General features: G+C 39.4%; 1 protein-coding gene across 2 annotated transcripts in view; it reads left to right on the top strand.

Annotated features, from left to right (window-relative positions):
- The window catches only part of LOC122548411 (prolyl endopeptidase-like), a 205,495-nt gene that overhangs the window by 90,567 nt on the left and 96,084 nt on the right, over positions 1–18,844 (top strand). For both annotated transcript variants that reach the window (XM_043687029.2, XM_087982666.1), the window contains 3 exons: positions 1,232–1,337; positions 8,358–8,549; positions 14,219–14,416. In XM_043687029.2, the coding sequence (XP_043542964.2) occupies positions 1,232–1,337; positions 8,358–8,549; positions 14,219–14,416 (496 nt within the window). The remainder of the gene's footprint in view (positions 1–1,231; positions 1,338–8,357; positions 8,550–14,218; positions 14,417–18,844) is intronic.

Genomic DNA, 18,844 nt, shown 5'->3' with positions numbered 1-18,844 from the left:
ATGGATGAGAGGTGATTTAACATTTCTTTTCATATTTTCTTTTGGTGAGGTCTGCCTTCTCAAATGAACATGAAATAAGGAGAATTAATTTCACTTGCTAGCCAATGTTTATGCTTTAATCAACTTCAGAAGAACAGATCTGGTCATTATCACATTGTCACGTGTAGCAGCACCTTGCTGTGTGAAAATTGACTGCTATTTTACCCACCCTGCAATCGTGTCTTCACTTCTGTAAATTACTTCATTGGTGGTAATGCACTTTGGGGCATCTGAGCACACCAAAGGCATAACATTGATGATTTCTTTGCATGCTGAACATTAGGTGTGCAAGGAAGCGAGGATTGAGATGAGAAGAAACCTCTTTACTCAGACTTGTTAGAATACGAATGCGCTGCCTTCAATTTGCCTTCCATGGGAAGTTTCAAGAGAGCTATGAAAATGATTAATTTAGAGGGCTACAGAGAATGTAGAATTTATTGGTTTATTGCTAACAGGTACAGAAGTAAGATGATGCAGACATTTCAGGTGATTATCCTTCAGAACTGTCCTGTACAACTTCTGTAATAGGAAATGGGAGTTTTGGGGGGAGGTGGTGTTGGAGAGAAACAGTTGTCTACCTGTCACAGTCAGGAATTATTCAGTTGGCTATTCAAGCGTCAGATGCAGTTCCTGTGGGAAGGCAGTGCCTTGAACATCTGATTTCCACTGAGATTGAGGAGTATGGCATGGGGCATAATTGTTATTATAATAAATTGGATGAAATAATAATTGGAAAAGCATGTGGCGGATGAAGTGTTGAGTGAACTTTACCGTAAGTCGGTGGAGACATGCAGTTTATGAGAGAGGCAGAATAATTTTTACTGCTAAATATGCTGTCTCCCACTGACTGACTTGATGATTACATTAGAAGTATAATCTAAATTCTCTTTGCAGGCACTAGACAGATCATTTTGTAGTGGATCATATAGAGTTAGTTTCAGTCTTACAAGTGAGCGAATTACTTGAACAAAATTATCCCAATTCAACTTCACGTCATTTTTTCTTTTCTCCTTAGTGATTTATAAACAAAGGTGAAAATTATTTAGTCACATATCGGGCCAGTTATTTGTTACAGCTAGTTATTTTGACTTAAATGTCTGCATAAAAGACTGTTATCAAGAGAGGCATTTCAAAAATAAATTCACTTGAGTAGTTAACCAATTGTTAATAGTATCTCTGCACTTGGGTACAGGTATCAGATGATGGACAGTATATTCTGCTATCAATTCGTGAGGGCTGTGATCCAGTCAATCGTCTTTGGTATTGCGACCTGAAAGATTTGCCCCATGGTATTAAAGGTAAACCGTTCTTGTGTTTTAGTCTCTTTCAATCAATTGGTTTAATACAACTATCATAAAATCATTGGATTTTATAGCACAGAAGGAAGCCTTCAACCTATCGTGTCTGTACCAATTCTTGAAGAATCCACACAGTTAGACCCATTCTCTAGCCATTCTCCATAGCCCTCTAAATTCATCATTTTCATATCTATATCTGGCTCTCTTGAAACTTCCCATGGACTCCACTTCCATCATACTCTCAGGCAGCGCATTCATATTCTACCAAGTCTGAGTAAAGAGGTTTCTTCTCTGCCTCGCTGCCTTGCTGACAACTTTGAAATTGTGACTCCTAGTTACTGACATACCAACTAGAGTAAACAGAATATTCTTCTTTACCTTGTCAAAATTATTCATAATTTTGTATACCTCTTAAGGACAATAAGCCAAATTTCCCAAATCTTTCCTTGTATCATAAATCCCTCATTCCTGGTATCATTCTAGTAAATCTCTTACAAAGTCACCAGGTTTTAACGTCCTTCCTTTCAAATAAGGTTACCAGAACTGAACACAATATGACAGGTATGGTCTAACCAATGATTTGTAGAGGTGTAGCATCTCTTCCTTGCTTTCGTTCTCTATGCCTCTATTTATAAACTCAAGGATCCTCTAAACCTTGACAATTATTTCAACTTGTTGAGCCACATTTAAAGAATCATGTACGTGAGCCCCAAGGTCCCTCTGCTCCTGTATTCCCCTCAAAGTTAATAATTGAGCCTGTATTGTCTCTTTATGTTCCTTCTACCAAAATGCACGACTTCACGTTTCTCTGTATTGAAATGCATCTACCAGGTGTTGACCCATTTAGCCAACTTGTCAATGACTCTCCTAAGCCACTCAGTATCATCCTCACAATTCTTTCTTGTCACTACCTTAATATCCTATGCAACTTTAGAGATTTTGCCCTCAACATTGATCTTCAAATCATTTATACAAATCTTTGAAGTTATGGCCCAAAATAATTGTAGAATATGTTCCACATATGACATTGTCCCTTAGAAAAAAAAAATATAATGTTTCCTTCATTAATGCTCCTAGAGTCAGAGATGTACAGCATGGAAACAGATCCTTCAGTCCAACCCGTCCATGCTGACCAGCTATCGCAACCCAATCTAGTCCCACCTGCCAGCACCCAGCCCATATCCCTCCAAACCCTTCCTGTTCATATACCCATCAAAATGCCTCTTAAATGTTGCAATTGTACCAGCCTTCACCACATCCTCTGTGTGGAAAATGTTACCCCTTAGGTCTCTTTTATATCTTTCCCCTCTCACCCTAAACCTATGCCCTCTAGATCTGGACTCCCTGACCCCAGGGAAAAGACTTTGTCTATTTATCCTATCCATGCCCCTCATAATTTTGTAAACCTCTGAGGTCACCCCTCAGCCTTTGATGCTCCAGGGAAAACAGCCCCAGCCTGTTCAGCCTCTCCCTATAGCTCAAATCCTCCAGCCCTGGCAACATCCTTGTAAATCTTTTCTGAACGCTTCCAAGTTTCACAACATCTTTGCGATAGGAAGGAGACCAGAATTGCAAGCAATATTCCAACAGTGGCCTAACCAATGTCCTGTACAGTCGCTACATGACCTCCCAACTCCTGTACTCAATAATCTGACCAATAAAGGAAAGCATACCAAACACCTTTTTCACTATCCTATCTACCTGCAACTCCACTTTCAAGGAGCTATGAACCTGCACTCCAAGGTCTCTTTGTTTCAGCAACACTCCCTAGGACCTTACCATTAAGTGTATAAGTCCTGCTAAGATTTGCTTTCCCAAAATGCAGCACCTCGCATTTATCTGAATTAAATTCCATCTGCCACTTCTCAGCCCGTTGGTCCATCTGGTCCAGATCCTGTTGTAATCTGAGGTAACCCTCTTTGCTGTCCACCACACCTCCAATTTTGGTGTCATCTGCAAACTTACGAACTGTACCTCTTATGCTCGCATCCAAATCAGTTATGTGAATGACAAACAGTAGAGGACCCAGCACCGATCTTTGTGGCACTCCACTGGTCACAGGCCTCCAGTCTGGAAAAAAAACCCTCCACCACCACCCTCTGTGTTCTACCTTTGAGCCAGTTCTGTATCCAAATGGCTAGTTCTCCCGGTATTCCATGAGATCTAACCTTGCTAATCAGTCTCCCATGGGGAACCTTGTCGAACGCCTTACTGAAGTCCATATAGGTCACATCTACTGCTCTGCCCTCATCAATGTTCTTTGTTACTTCTTCAAAAAACTCAATCAAGTTTGTGAGACATGATTTCCCACGCACAAAGACATATTGACTATCCCTAATCAGTCCTTGTCTTTCCAAAACATGTACACCCTGTCCCTCAGGATTCCCTCCAACAACTTGCCCACCACCGACATCAGGCTCACTGGTCTATAGTTCCCTGGCTTGTCCTTTCCACCTTTCTTAAACAGTGGCACCACGTTAGCCAACCTCCAGTCTTCCGGCACTTCACCTGTGACTATCGATGATACAAATATCTCAGCAAGAGGCCCAGCAATCACTTCTCTCGCTTCCCACAGAGTTCTTGGGTACACCTGATCAGATCCTGGGGATTTATCCAACTTTAAGCGTTTCAAGACATCCAGCGCTTCTCTGTAATTTGGATATTTTGCAAGGTGTCACCATCTATTTCCCTACAGTCTATATCTTCCATATCCTTTTCCACCGTAAATGCTGATGCAAAATACTTGTTTAGTATCTCCCCCATTTTGTGCGGCTCCACACAAAGGCCGCCTTGCTGATCTTTGAGGGGCCCTATTCTCTCCCTAGTTATTATCCTAGTTTTATCCATAACGTATTTGTAAAAACCCTTTGGAGTCTCCTTAATTCTATTTGCCAAAGCTATCTCATGTCCCCTTTTTGCCCTCCTGATTTCCCTCTTAAGTATACTCCTATTGCCTTTATACTCTTCTAAGGATTCACTCAATCTATCATGTCTATACCTTACATATGCTTCCTTCTTTTTGTTAACCAAACCCTCAATTTCTTTAGTCATCCAGCATTCCCTATACCTACCAGCCTTTCCTTTCACCCGAACAGAAATATACTTTTTCTGGATTCTTGTTATCTCATTTCTGAAGGCTTCCCATTTTCCAGCCATCCCTTTACCTGCAAACATCTGCCCACAATCAGCTTTTGAAAGTTCTTGCCTAATACCGTCAAAATTAGCCTTTCTCCAATTTAGAACTTCAACTTTTAGACCTGATCTTTTGTTTTCCATCGCTATTTTAAATCTAATAGAATTATGGTTGCTGGCCCCAAAGTGCTCCCCCACTGACACCTCAGTCACCTGCCCTGCTTTATTTCCCAAGAGTAGGTCTAGTTTTGCACCTTCTCTAGTAGGTACATCCACATACTGGATCAGAAACTTTTCTTGTACACACTTAACAAATTCCTCTCCATCTGAACCTTTAACACTATGGCAGTCCCAGTCGATGTTTGGAAAGTCAAAATCCCCTACCATTATCACCCTATTATTCTTACAGATAGCTGAGATCTCCTTACAAATTTTTTTCTCAATTTTCCTCTGATTATTAGGAGGTCTATAATACAATCCCAATAAGGTGATTATCCCCTTTTTATTTCTCAGTTCCACCCAAATAACTTCCCTGGATGTATTTCCAATAATATCCTCCCTCAGCACAGCTGTAATGCTGTCCCTTATCAAAAATGCCACTCCCTCTCCTCTCTTGCCTCCCTTTCTATCCTTCCTGTAGCATTTGTATTCTGGAACATTAAGCTGACAGTCCTGCCCATCCCTGAGCCATGTTTCCGTAATTACTATGATATCCCTATCCCATCTTCCTAACCATGCCCTGAGTTCATCTGCCTTCCCTGTTAGGCCCCTAGCATTGAAATAAATGCAGTTTAATTTATTAATCCTACCTTGTCCCTGCCTCCCCTGACTGTTTGACTTGCTTCTGTTCTCAGATTGACCTCTTTCCTCACTCTCTCCGAGTCCCACCCACCCACCTTACTGGTTTAAATCCTCCCAAACAACTCTAGCAAGTTTCCCTGCCAGTATATTAGTCCCCTTCCAATTTAGGTGCAATCTGTCCTTCTTGTGCAGGTCACTTCTATCTCAAAAGAGATTCCAATGATCCAAAACTGTGAATCCTTCTCCCACACATCAACTCCTCAGCCATGCATTCATCTGCTCTATCCTCCTATTCCTGCCCTCACTATCTCGCAGCACTGGGAGTAATCCAGATATTACTACCCTTGAGGACCTCCTTTTTAAATTCCTGCCTAACTCTCTGTAATCTCCCTTCAGAATCTCAATCTTTTCCCTCCCTATATCGTTGGTTTCAATGTGGACAATGACCTGTTGCTGGACCCTCTCTCCCATGAGAACATTCTGCACCCTCTCTGAGACATCCTTGATCCTGGCACCAGGGGAGCAATACACCATTCTGCTTTTTCGCTGCTGGCCACAGAAACGTCTGTCTGTACCTCGGACTGGAGAATCCCGTAACACAATTGATCTCTTGAAACCTGACGTACCCCTTGTTGAATTAGATCCAGTCTCAATATCAGAAACTTGGCTGTTCGTGCTATGTTCCCCTGAGAATCCATCACCCCCTACATTTTCCAAAACAGCATAACTGTTTGAAATGGGTATAGCCACAAAAGACTCCTGAACCGGCTGCCTACCTCTTTTACCTTTCCTGGAGTTAACCCATCTATGTAACTGTGTCTGAGACTTTCCCCCCATCCTATAACTGCCATCTATCACATATTGTTGCAGTTGCAAATTCCTCCTTGCTTCTAACTGTCTGTCCAACCAATCCATTCGATCTGATAAGATTCGCAACCAACAGCATTTATGGCAGATATAATCCGCTGTAACCCTTAAGCTCTCTTTAAACTCCCACATCTGACAATAAGTGCACATCACTCTACTAAAGGCCATTTTTGCTTCTTCACAATCTACAGACCCAGAAAATAACACCGTCTTATTCCTCTACAAACACTGCCCCAGGTTAAATTAATAGTTATGACTTCTATTTTAAGCTTAATCAAGAGACACAACTCCAAAACATAATCAAGAAAGAACCCACTTTACTCACTCTTGCAGACTTTCTGTAGGACACACTTTTAAAAAAATACACTTATCTACTTCTGTGCTTTCGTCCAAAAGTTCCTCCAAGATCAGTTGTGAATTTCACTGTTAGTTAATTTTCCCAGACACCCTCTGATGTCCAGCGATATATGTCCTCTCTCTCTCTCTCTCTCTCCCCCCTGCGCTGACCTCACCATGTGCTTCCTTTGTCTCTTCTTCTCCCTTTTAAAACTGCTGTTGTTTTGACTTTTTTTTCTCTAACGTTCCAAAACAATGCAACAGCATATAAAACAGTAATTGCTGATCCTGCAATTTGAGGAAATCACCTCCGGCACCTAAAATCCCTCAAAAAAAGAAGCAGCTGTTACAGCCAGAAATTATTCCCATCCTCCACCTTGGATTACCCTGAATTCTTTTGTGACCACTGTAATTGATGTTTTTGTTGGAATAGGTTAACATTTGTAAACAAAGTTTTATTTATCTCTTAATAGAGATGTTTCCTTGAAGAATGAAACTCCCATTTTTGATTCCAAGGTGGCAAGGTTTGATGCATGTGACCACTGGCAATACTTGAGTAATTTGTAAAACTCACTGCACATTTTTAAAATGTATTCAATAACTAATTGTGTAACTAATCACTAGCAAGTCCATGATTCTAATAACCCCCATTAGATGTTGTGGATCTCTGTCATCCATAGCAAACCATAGTCTTTAGAGATGACGCAAGTTGTTATTTTCTTCTCTCTACTGCCTTCTCAGTGACTTTTTCACACATCAATGCCAAAAGGTCTATACAGTTAACTTATCCCCAATTGCCAAACCTTTTCCAGTGTTGCTAAAGACATTATTTGCAAAAAGTATTCCCATGGCATTTGATGAAAACTTTTCAAATTTTAGTCTAAGTTGCACTTGCATCATTCAACAGGGACTTAAATGTATGTTTGCATTAAGATATATACATCAAAAAAAGCAAAAGTTGTATGAATTCTTTGGGAAGGCGAAGTACTGATGTTAAGTCGCATCATATGACTCCACACCGACAGCCTACATTTCCTCTATTTTTCCAGCCGTTGCATGAATCTCCAAGGTGTGTAGCAGCAACGTCCAGAACCAGAAATCAGCGTTCCTGTAGCCTGGTCAGCGTGAATAGGGAACATTGTTATTAAATCTTAAACATCCTTTTAGATGCCCTAGCAAACCCCCAAAGGCAATTAGGGATGGGCATCAAATAATGGCCCATCTCATGCAAGAATAAGAAAATTCTTGTTATACTTTTCAGTCTTATTTCATTCTGATTCATTTTAATTTTCTTGCAGTTATCCCGAAATGTATTCTAATCCATGCAAAGTTTGAGTGCTTATCTCTGCTTTGGAGTTCCATTTGCAATTTCTAGACCAGTAGCAACTTGAAAATTGTCAAACCTAATCAAGCAATCCCAAGAATGATTGCAAAATCACAAATACAGCTGTATTCCACCCATAGCTGATAACTGAAACGCATTTCGTCCTGATTGGGCTATAAGTTAATTTCATCTATGAGTATTCTTCTGAAAATTGTGATTGTGCACATTTTTTGTTCATAAATTTGACATTTTTTTTCAAATCTGATCCGGAAATTACCCCTGTAAATAAAATGGAATTTTTGTTTATGAACAGTTCTTGAATGATGTAATTACAAGCTGATTGCATTTACAAGCTCTAACCATCAGGTGGATGTATAGAATAATTCTTCAATTATTCTGAAACCAGCTCTGCCATCTTTACTTGAGAACATTAATCAGACAAAATAGAATCTAATGTGGTTTGACACCTGACCGTTGTTGTTTATATTAACACAGTATAAGTGGTGTTTGTTAAAGTCACTTTCTAAAAGAAATTGAGCAATCAAATTCTATTTTAATAGGAATTCTTCCTTGGATCAAACTGATCGATAACTTTGATGCAGAATATGAATATGTCACTAATGAAGGGACTGTATTCACTTTTAAGACAAATCTCAATTCTCCTCATTATCGCTTGATTAATATTGACTTCAGTAATCCTGATCCTTCCGAATGGAAAACTTTGGTTGCCGAGGATGAGAAAGATGTATTAGGTAAGTGCGAAATTTGTTTTCAGTTCAGTTTATCATTATAATAGTTCTCTTGAATGTTCCCTGACATGTATCCATCTGAATCAGTTGTTTAACAGTATATGAAGGACACAAAATTTATGTGTGTGTTTTTGCACGTGCATGAGAACTTGGGGAGTATCAATTTTGTGCAGTATGTCACATTGTAATCTAGCAGATTTATATGTCAGTTTATTAAGCTACCCTATCTGTACATTAAATTTTCTGATTCTCATTCTTCCCTATTTATGCTGATTGTTCTGTAACTAACTCATAAGAGCAGGTCTGGTCACCACTGTATCGGAAGCATGGGGAAGCTTTGGAATGGCTGCAAAACAGGTTAATCAGAATGTTGCCTAGCTTGGAGTGTATAAGGAGAGATTGGACAAACTTGGATTATTTTCACCAGAGCATCTGGTTTGAAATTTTGACTGAAATTGAGATTTTTGAAAGCACTGACAAGCTAGGCAATTTTGTTAGTTCCATTGATCTGAACACCTTAGTCAAAATGTTTGTCTCAATAACATAATTTGCATTCATACCAAAGATCAGTTGGGCGAATGGGCTGAGAAGTGGCAGTTGGAGTTTAATTTCGATAAATGCGAGCTGCTGCATTTTGGGAAAACAAATCAGAACAGGACTTATACACTTAATGGTAACGTCCTGGGGAGTGTTGCTGAACAAAGAGATCTTGAAGTACAAGTTCATAGTTTCTTGAAAGTAGATTAGCAGTTAGATAGGATAGTGAAGAAGGTGTTTGGTATGCTATCCTTTATTGGTCAGACATTGAGTATAGGAATTGGGATGTCATGTTGCAGCTGTACAGGACATTGGTTAGGCCACTTTTGGAATATTGTGTGCAGTTCTGGTCTCCCTCCTATCTGAAGAGTTCAGAAAAGATTTACAAGGATTTTGCTAGGGTTGGGAGAAACTGAATAGGCTGGGACTGTTTTCCCTGTAGTGTCAAAGGCTGTGGGGTGACCTTATAGAGGTTTATAAAGTCATGAGGGGCATGGATAGGATAAATAGACAAAGTCTTTTCTTTGGGGTGGGGGAGTCCAGAACTAGAGAGCATAGGTTTTAAGGTGAGAGGGGAAATATTTAAAAGTGTCCTAAGGAGCAACTTTTTCATGCACAGGGTGGTGCATGTTTGGAATGAGCTGCCAGAAGAAATGGTGGAGGCTAGTACAATTATAGCATTTAAAAGGCAACTGGATGGGTCCATGATTAGGAAAGGTTTAGAGGGATATCATCCAAGTGCTGGAAAATGGGACTAGATTAGGTTAGGCTAACTGGTCGGCATGAACGAGTTGGACCAAAGGATCTGTTTCCATGCTGTACATCTCTATGACTCTATGAATTATTTACTACATAATTATGCTGCTAACTGATAAATACAGAAACTGTAATGCTGAAATCTTCAATGTTTGGTTCAGGAATAGGTTGAAATACTTATTGGTTGCAACTGACTACACTTCACTCCAGTACCATATTTAGTTCCCTTGAGTTGCTTTGACCTCGCAGCATTTGTGCCGCTGACCCTGGTTCATATATATCTTTCAACCAGCATCGTTAAAGAATACTTTGTCTAATCAATATCCCATCACTGTCTGTGAGGTCTTCTTGCGGAAGTTATTTGGAAAATTGAATTCTAAAGTGAACCCTGTACTGCCTTAAGTTTGATTTGTATTTCTATATTGTGTGTTTTAAGAAGGGAAGAACATAGCTTTAATTTGATTTTTGAGTGGCATTGAAAATATACTTACATGCATTCTAAATTAGGCTTTTTAAAATAAAAAAACCTTAAGATGAATATTTCCATGCCTTAGAAGCAAGTGCAGAAGAGCGTAGCAAAAACAACCTGTCATGTAGTAGCAAGATGTCCCAAGATAAAAGAAAACCAAAACGGAAAAGAGTTTGTTTTTCAAGATGAAACCATTCAGAAGGTCAGGGGGTGTGCAGTTTATTTCAGAGAGAGAGAGAGAATAAGGTCATTTAGCGAGTTCAAAGGCTTGTAACAATAGCAGTGGAGTTTAACAGTAACCAAAACAGTAATCCAAGCAGAAAAAAATCCTGAGTGGCTTTGTGTTCGTAAAAGAACAACTCAAGAAACCAAAGACTATGGAAGTGGTGTTCAAGGAGTCCATGTTAAGAAATAAGTGAGCCGTATTCGAGGTTGGTTTAAAGGTCTCTCATTTAGCAGTCCTCTGAAAGCCAGTACTTCCAAATAAACCTATTGGATTATAACCTGGTTGTGTGATTTTTAACTTTGTCCGCCTCAGTCCAACACCGGCACCTCCTCATCATAATTAAAAATAGCATTTGTGAATACAGAACTTTGCTGAAAACAAACCAATTACAGCTGCACCCAAAGAAGAAATGTTTTACTATTTGGAGCTTCAAACATCTGTTTCATGTTGGAAAGGAAACAAATTAAACTCCAAATAACCAGGACTTATTAGGTCCCCTTAGTTTAAAGTTGGAACATAATAACCCTCCACCAGAATTTATGAATTTGCATGACTGTTGAGGCAAAAAGGTTTGAAATTTTATTTCAGATATGACACCCTTTATTCCATTTGTTTAAAGTTTAATACAGCTTTTTTTTCCTGCTCATACAATAAACTTTTATGTTGTTGTGTTAAAAGTACATTGGCAGCCTTTTTTGAATGTGTTCATTGACTGACCCCAATAGTAAGCAAGTGGCAAAAATAAACTTTCCATCAAGCTTGGTTTCACTCTTGGATCTCACTTGACTATTATTACCATCAGCTCAGATAATAACAAAGTGGGGGCTGTTTGCAGAGTTAGTAACTGTTGAATTTGAGAGGGAATCCGTCAACCTTCAAAATTGAGTAGGCAGCGGTACTGAGATAAAAGCAGGGGAGTTGATGTGAAGTATATGATTGCAACTTCAAAATGGTTTTGTATGTTGCTATGACATTTGTGGGCATAGAATATGTATCAGTGGATTATTTGAAATCTTTGACGAAGACTAAACTGAGAAAGTTACAGGATAAGTTGATATAAAAGCAGGATGTCGTAAGAATTACATATTTAAACTGTTTTAACAACTGACTGCAATTGAACAAAATATAATTTTAATGCTTCACCTGTTTAATCAAGTCAAAATTGTTAATTATTGAAAAATAATTCAAACGAACAATGCTACAATTTTGTTAGATTGGGACAGCGACAAATGTGTACTCCAGGTGATCAGAAGAACAATTTGCAGTCTTTAAAATTATTTAAAAAGCAATGATCAATGCTTATGAGCTTGCACCTGAAGATTATCAATTAAAATTTAGTATTACAAGAAAGAAACCTAATCTAACATTTATTCAATTTTGCAAGAGATAAAGAAACTCTGAGAATCCATGATTTTGGTCATTGAATTTAGAGAACATGTTTGAAATTGTGATGGTGAAGAATTTCAAAATAATATTCCAGTAAACCTATAAGACTTGCTTAGATTTGCAGCAAGCATCAATGATCAGAAGAGTGGCATTTCTGGTAGTTAGCAATATCATTTCACATAAACCATTACTGCGGAAAATGGTCGTCCGTATAAAGAAAGGAAAATAAACTGGAAATCTGAAATGAAAACAGCTCGTAGAAAATTATAGGTACTGGAAGACAATTCCAAAATAACCTTGGGGATGTCAGGTTGTAAATGATAAAAACCTTTAGTCCAAACCCTAAAGGGTTACTATTTGGATCTTCTCCTTTCCCTCCACAAAAATAGTGTAACTGGAAAACAATGTTGATGATTGAACTTCAAACATCTGCTTCATTTTGGAGAAGAAACAAATTAAACCCCCTAATAGCCAGGACTTAGTAAGTCCCTGAATAACCAAGAGCCACCCACTCTACCTCTAGTTCCTAGTCTGTTTACAAAATTTAGTCGAATAATTATTTAAGGAAGAGATTTCATTAGATTTGCAATATCGTATATGCAAGTATTTTAGCTAACCAAAGAAATCCTGCATGCAACCTGGCTCACTCACAAAGTTGTTAAATATAAATTAAAATAGTGGCATGTCTTTTTTTCAGTTTATTCACACATTACAATGGCCTGACCATGTACAGTAAAAGATATTGAAAAATGTTTGGAGATAGTTCTAGAAAAGCTCAGTACAGAGTAATCCTTTTTTTGCTTCTTGTGCTGTTTGGACAAGTCAGCCATATCATTAGTGGAAGTATGGTTTCCATGTTTTTGCACTGTGGTGCAAAGTCCCGGAGCTTCTATATGGCCTTAGTAGTTTCAGCTGGGGAAACCAGCAAGTGAGCAGAAGCGCATACCGTGACTCTTCAGGGTGATGATCGGCCTTTTTCTTCCATTGATGCATTTCATTCACATTTAGTCACACTTCAAAAATGTTGAGGTCATCCAATGGCTTTGTTAGCCTCCCATTATGTTGGTGGTGTGCTGGCATTCATAAAGCAACATTGCTACTTAGATTTTCCTATTGCAAGAATAACACCTTGTCAGTGCCATCGAAATTAGTAAAGATCATAGCAATGTCTGAAATTGTTTCTGTTAAGTTGATTATTTTGGTACCTTAAGTTTGCTTTATGATTACCTGGACATTTTGCTGAATTCTAATCCTTTTGCAAGGCATGACAGCTACATTCTATTCTTTATAATAAAGAATTATATAATGGTTTCTGATTGTTCTAAAATTACTGCACATTTTTGAAGAGGCTGTGATGATACTATGGCTTTAAAATGTTTATTTTGTCCTAGTTTTTTTCTGAAGAAAGGTTGAAACAGATACCATACGGACTGCTCAAGGACAATAAAGCAAACAGCTTTTGAGGCCTTAGGTTTTTTAAAAGTTGGAACAGTAGAAGCACCCTAAATGGGTGAGATCAAGCTCCCACAGGACCAGTTTTTTTTTAAATTTTCCTTGCTGGGTTCTTTAAGCTGGATGTAGAAACTCTTATTCTTCTCTCTGTTACAGCTAAAAACTAGGATTCTCCTCCTGCTGCTAGAATTGCATGTGAAACAATCTGTTTTACTGAATTTGACTTTGCCAAGAATGTGTTTATGAGCTGTTACTACAGAGGAGCCTTGATTATTGGAAGGACACGGGCAGGCAGTATTTCGTTCGGTTAATTGTATTCCGGATAATTGAATGCTGGATAACATAGTCTAACCGAGCATCAGCACCTTGCTATCTTGCCAGATAATCCGATATTTGGATAATCGAATGCCAGATAATAAAGGTTCCTCTGTAAATTGAAATAGTAAATTAATGGTTGTTTATATAAATATGTATTATTTTGATAAACATTTCAATAGAGTTACAGTAAAGCCAATTCTTTTCATTTATTTTGTCTATATTTTTACACAACAGTTACAGTGTGTATTACTTAAAGCCGAGTAGTCTGACCAATCAAATTGCATCTGGAACACAACGTCTTCGACTTATCTTTGAAATAAGAAAAAGATAGGGTCTTGAGTATCTTAATATGTTTTGAGGGGATTCGGTCTGATCCAATACAGGTTACATTCTACATTTATATTTTACCCATATGTGAATTATCAAAAGTATAATTTAGATAATGCCTTGCTTTAAGTCAATATTTGTAATTAAATTTTTATTTTTGTCTCCAGTGTGTTTACAATTTAAGTTTTTCTATGTTTTCAGAATGGGCAGGATGCGTCAAGAACAATTTTCTGATTTTATGCTATCTACATGATGTGAAGCATGTTCTGCAGCTGCATGAGTTGGCCACAGGAGCACACTTAAAAACATTTCCGTTGGAAGTGGGCAGTATTGTAGGCTACAGTGGACAAAAGAAGGACACAGAAATCTTCTACCAATTTACTAGTTTCCTGACACCAGGTTAGTACAGATTAATGTAGATTTTTAATTACAGTTCTAACCCAAAGACTGGGGGAAAAAAAATCATTCAGTTATTTTGAGTTGAGTAATATGTCTTGGGTAAAGAGCTCTGTTTTGCTTCCAAGAACATCCATTTCTACCTTCAACTTTTGTCTCCAAATTGAAACCTTTACTCTTCCAAGCTTTCCCTTAGGACTCAATATGTTGGTGATTCCCCAGTTTAAATTCTGCCCACTGCCTGTCAAGTTGGATAAATCTTGCATTCAGACTTCCTTCCCATCTCCCTCCCACTTTCAGTTGACCAAAACTAGGTTTGCTAATTTTTACAAATATGATTTTTTTGACATCTGTTGTCCATCGTTAATTATCCTTGAACTGAACAGTTAGATGGGTTTTTTTCAGTGGTTGCCAATGGTCACCATTAGGGTAGCTTTTAATTCCAGGTTTTATTAAATTTAAATGCCAACAAGTGAGACTCAATTTCATGTCCCTAAACCAATATTCTGAGTCATTGGATTACCAGTCCACTACTAGTACATTACCACTAAGCCATCGCTACCTCTTATATAAAAGGAATAAAATAAGACTTGAATTGTAATGATCCTTGTGGTTTAGATTAGATTAGATTACAGTGTGGAAACAGGCCCTTCGGCCCAACAAGTCCACACCGACCCACCGTAGCGCAACCCACCCAGACCCATTCCCCCACATTTATCTCTTCACCTAACACGACGGGCAATTTACCATGGCCAATTCACTTAACCTAGATGCTAGATGGTCTCTTAAAAATCCAAAGTACCAAGCTACTTCAATGAGGAAAATAATGAAAAAGTTTTTTTTAATGCAGACTTTACTTACATATATCAAACTAAAATCAAAATAAAACAAAAATGAGTTAACAAGCAAATTGTAGTCAATTTAAATTACAGATTACATGTTAAATAGGTACAACAAAGCGAATTCTCATGCGTCTCCCAGTCAACCTGAATTCTATTGGTAAGAGTCTTCACAAAGTGGTGCATTTCTCCTCTGTCTTCAGGTATGCTCACAACAGGCACAACAGCATTGATCCACCAGTATTTATCTGAACTTTCAGTGCACCCATGGTCATATCTAGTAAATAGCTAACCTTAAATAAGAGGAAATTACACTGATCTTATATTTGTCTGTTGCTGACTCACGGATCCAGCATTATTTTTTTTCCCCTTCACTCTGCCTGCAGTGTACTTCTGGATGATGTCAGCGCAAACATATCTGACTTTTATTTGGTTTCAACCAGTCTCATTTTCTCTAGCTGCTTGAAGTTTGTGTCTTTCTGTCAGGGTCTAACTCAAAAACAGAGTAACCTTTGAAAGCAGGGTCACTATACCAGCCATGCATTCAACCAGCAGTCTGTTCATGCAACGGCTCACACCTTGCTGGGAACCAACAGTTGCCATCATACAATACAAAGAAAATCCAGTAGGATGTAAAATGGTTGGTTCAGTCTCTTTTCACAACTAGACAAGTTGAAATTCATCTTTATAGGGATGTACTATGCAGAGAATGGAGAGGGAGACAACAGGCATCAATTCTTTGGGGCGAGGGATAAGTTCACATTAGATTTAGTACTAGGTAATGAAGCCTGCCAGATGCTAGATTTGGAGGTAGTTGAGCACTTTGGTGATAGTGACCACAATTCAGTTATGTTTACTTCAGTGATGGAAAGGGCTAGGTATATACCACAGGGCAAGAGTTATAGCTTGGGGGAAAGGCAATTACGATGTGATTAGGCAAGATTTAGGATGCATAGGATAGAGAAGGAAACTGCAGGAGATGGGCACAATTGAAATGTGGAGCTTATTCAAGGACAAGCTACTGCAGGTCCTTGATAAGTACGTATCAGTCAGGCAAGGAGGAAGTTGTTGAGCGCGGGAGCCATGGTTTACTAAGGAAGTTGAATCTCTGTCAAGAGGAAGAAGGCGGCTTATGTTAGGATGAGATGTGATGCTCAATTAGGGCTCTTGAGAGTTACAAATTAGCCAGGAAAGAGACAAAGAGAGAACTAAGAAGAGAGAAAGAAGAGCCAGGAGGGGATATGAGAAGCAAGGGAGGAGATTGCAGAGCCATTGGCCTTGATTTTTATGTCCTCTTTGTCTACAGGAGTAGTCCCAGAAGACTGGAGGATAGCAAATGTGGTTCCCTTGTTCAAAAAGGGGAGTAGGGATAGCCCTAGTAACTATAGGCCGGTGAGTCTCACTTCTGTTGTGGGCAAAGTCTTAGAGAGAATTGTAAGGGATAGGATTTATGCACATCTGGATAGGAATAATGTGATCAAGGATAGTCAGCATGGTTTTGTGAAGGGCAAGTCGTGCCTCACAAACCTTATTGAATTCTTTGAAAAGGTGACGAAGGAGGTTGATGAGGGGAAAGCGGTAGATGTGGTATATATGGATTTTAGTAAGGCGTTTGATAAGGTTCCCCATGGTAGGCTACTGCAGAAAATACGGAGATATGGCATTGAGGGTGAGTTGGAGGTTTGGATTAGAAATTGGCTGGATGGAAGAAGACAGAGGGTAGTAGTTGATGGCAAAGTTTCTTCATGGAGTGCCGTCACTAGCGGTGTTCCACAAGGATCTGTTTTGGGACCATTGCTGTTTGTCATTTTTATAAATGACCTGGAAGAGGGGTTAGAAGGTTGGGTGAGCAAGTTTGCGGATGATACGAAAGTCGGAGGAGTTGTTGACAGTGAGGAAGCATGTGGCAGGTTACAGCAGGATATAGAGAAGCTGCAGAGCTGGGCAGAAAGGTGGCAGATGGAATTCAATGTAGCTAAGTGCGAGGTGATTCACTTTGGGAAGAATAACAAAAAGATGGGGTACTGGGCTAATGGTCGGATACTTGGTAGTGTGGATGAGCAGAGGGATCTTGGTGTCCATGTACACAGATCTCTGAAAGTTGCCACCCAGGTAAATAGTGCGGTGAGGAAGGCATATGGCGTACTGGCTTTTATTGGTAGAGGAATTGAGTTCCGGAGTCCTGAGGTCATGATGCAGTTGTATAAGACTCTGGTACGGCCGCATCTGGAATATTGTGTGCAGTTTTGGTCGCCATACTATAGGAAGGATGTGGAGGCATTGGAACGGGTGCAGAGGAGGTTTACCAGGATGTTGCCTGGTATGGAAGGAAAATCGTATGAGGAAAGACTGAGGCACTTGGGGCTGTTTTCACTAGAGAAAAGAAGGTTTAGGGGTGACTTGATTGAGGTGTACAAGATGATTAGGGGGTTAGATAGGGTCGACAGTATGAACCTTTTCCCGCGTATTGAGTCGGGTATTACAAGGGGGCATAGCTTTAAATTAAGGGGGGGTAGATATAGGACTGATGTTAGGGGTAGGTTCTTCACTCAGCGAGTTGTTAGTTCATGGAATGCCCTGCCAGTAACAGTGGTGGACTCTCCCTCTTTATGGGCATTTAAGAGGGCATTGGATAGGTATATGGAGGATAGTGGGTTAGTGTAGTTTAGGTGGGCTTGGATCGGCGCAACATCGAGGGCCCAAGGGCCTGTACTGCGCTGTATTCTTCTATGTTCTATGTTCTATGTTCTAAGTCATTGGCGGATAGGATCAAGGAAAACCAGAAGGCTTTCTATAGCTATATCAGGAATCAAAGAATGATTAGAGTAAGATTAGGGCTAGTCAAGCATAGTAATGGGAAGTTGAGCGTGGAGTCAGAGGAGATAGGAGAAGCACTAAATGAATACTTTGCGTCAGTATTCACACTAGAAAAAAAAACGTGGTCAAAGAGAATACTGAGATACAGGCTACTGGACTAGGTGGGATTGAGGTGCATAAGGAGGTGGTGTTGGCAATTCTGGAAAGTGTAAAAGTAGATAAGTCCCCTGGGCTGGACAGGATTTATCCTGCAATTCTCTGGGAAGCCAGGGAGGAGATTGCCAAGCCTTTGGCTTTGGTCTTTATGTTAGCGTCTGCAGGAATAGTGCCAGAACACTGCAGGGTAGCAATTCTTGTTCCCTTGTTCAAGAAGGAGGGTAGAGACAACCCTGGAAATTATAGACCTGTGAGCCTTACTTCAGTTGTGGGTAAAGTGTTGGAAAGGGTTATAAGAGGTAGGATTTATAATCATCTAGAAAGGAATAAGTTGATTAGGGATAGTCAACATGGTTTTGTGAAGGGTAGATCATACCTCACAAACCTTACTGAGTCCTTTGAGAAGGTTGATGAGGGTAAAACGGTTGATGTGTGTATGGATTTCAATAAGGCTTTTGATAAGGTTCCCCACAGTAGGCTGTTGCACAAAATACGGAGGCATGGGATTGAGGGTGATATAGCAGTTTGGATAATAAATTGGCTAGCCGAAAGAAGACAGAGGGGGTGGTTGATGGGAAATATTCATCCTGGAATTCAGTTACGAGTGGAGTACCACAAG

This window comes from Chiloscyllium plagiosum, unplaced genomic scaffold (genome assembly GCF_037043375.1).
Source record: "Chiloscyllium plagiosum isolate Xiang-an unplaced genomic scaffold, Cpla_swu_hap1 HiC_scaffold_3, whole genome shotgun sequence".
Taxonomy (NCBI): Eukaryota; Metazoa; Chordata; class Chondrichthyes; order Orectolobiformes; family Hemiscylliidae; genus Chiloscyllium; species Chiloscyllium plagiosum.
Note: the sequence above shows the minus strand (reverse complement) of the source record. Positions and strands in the feature narration are given on the sequence as shown.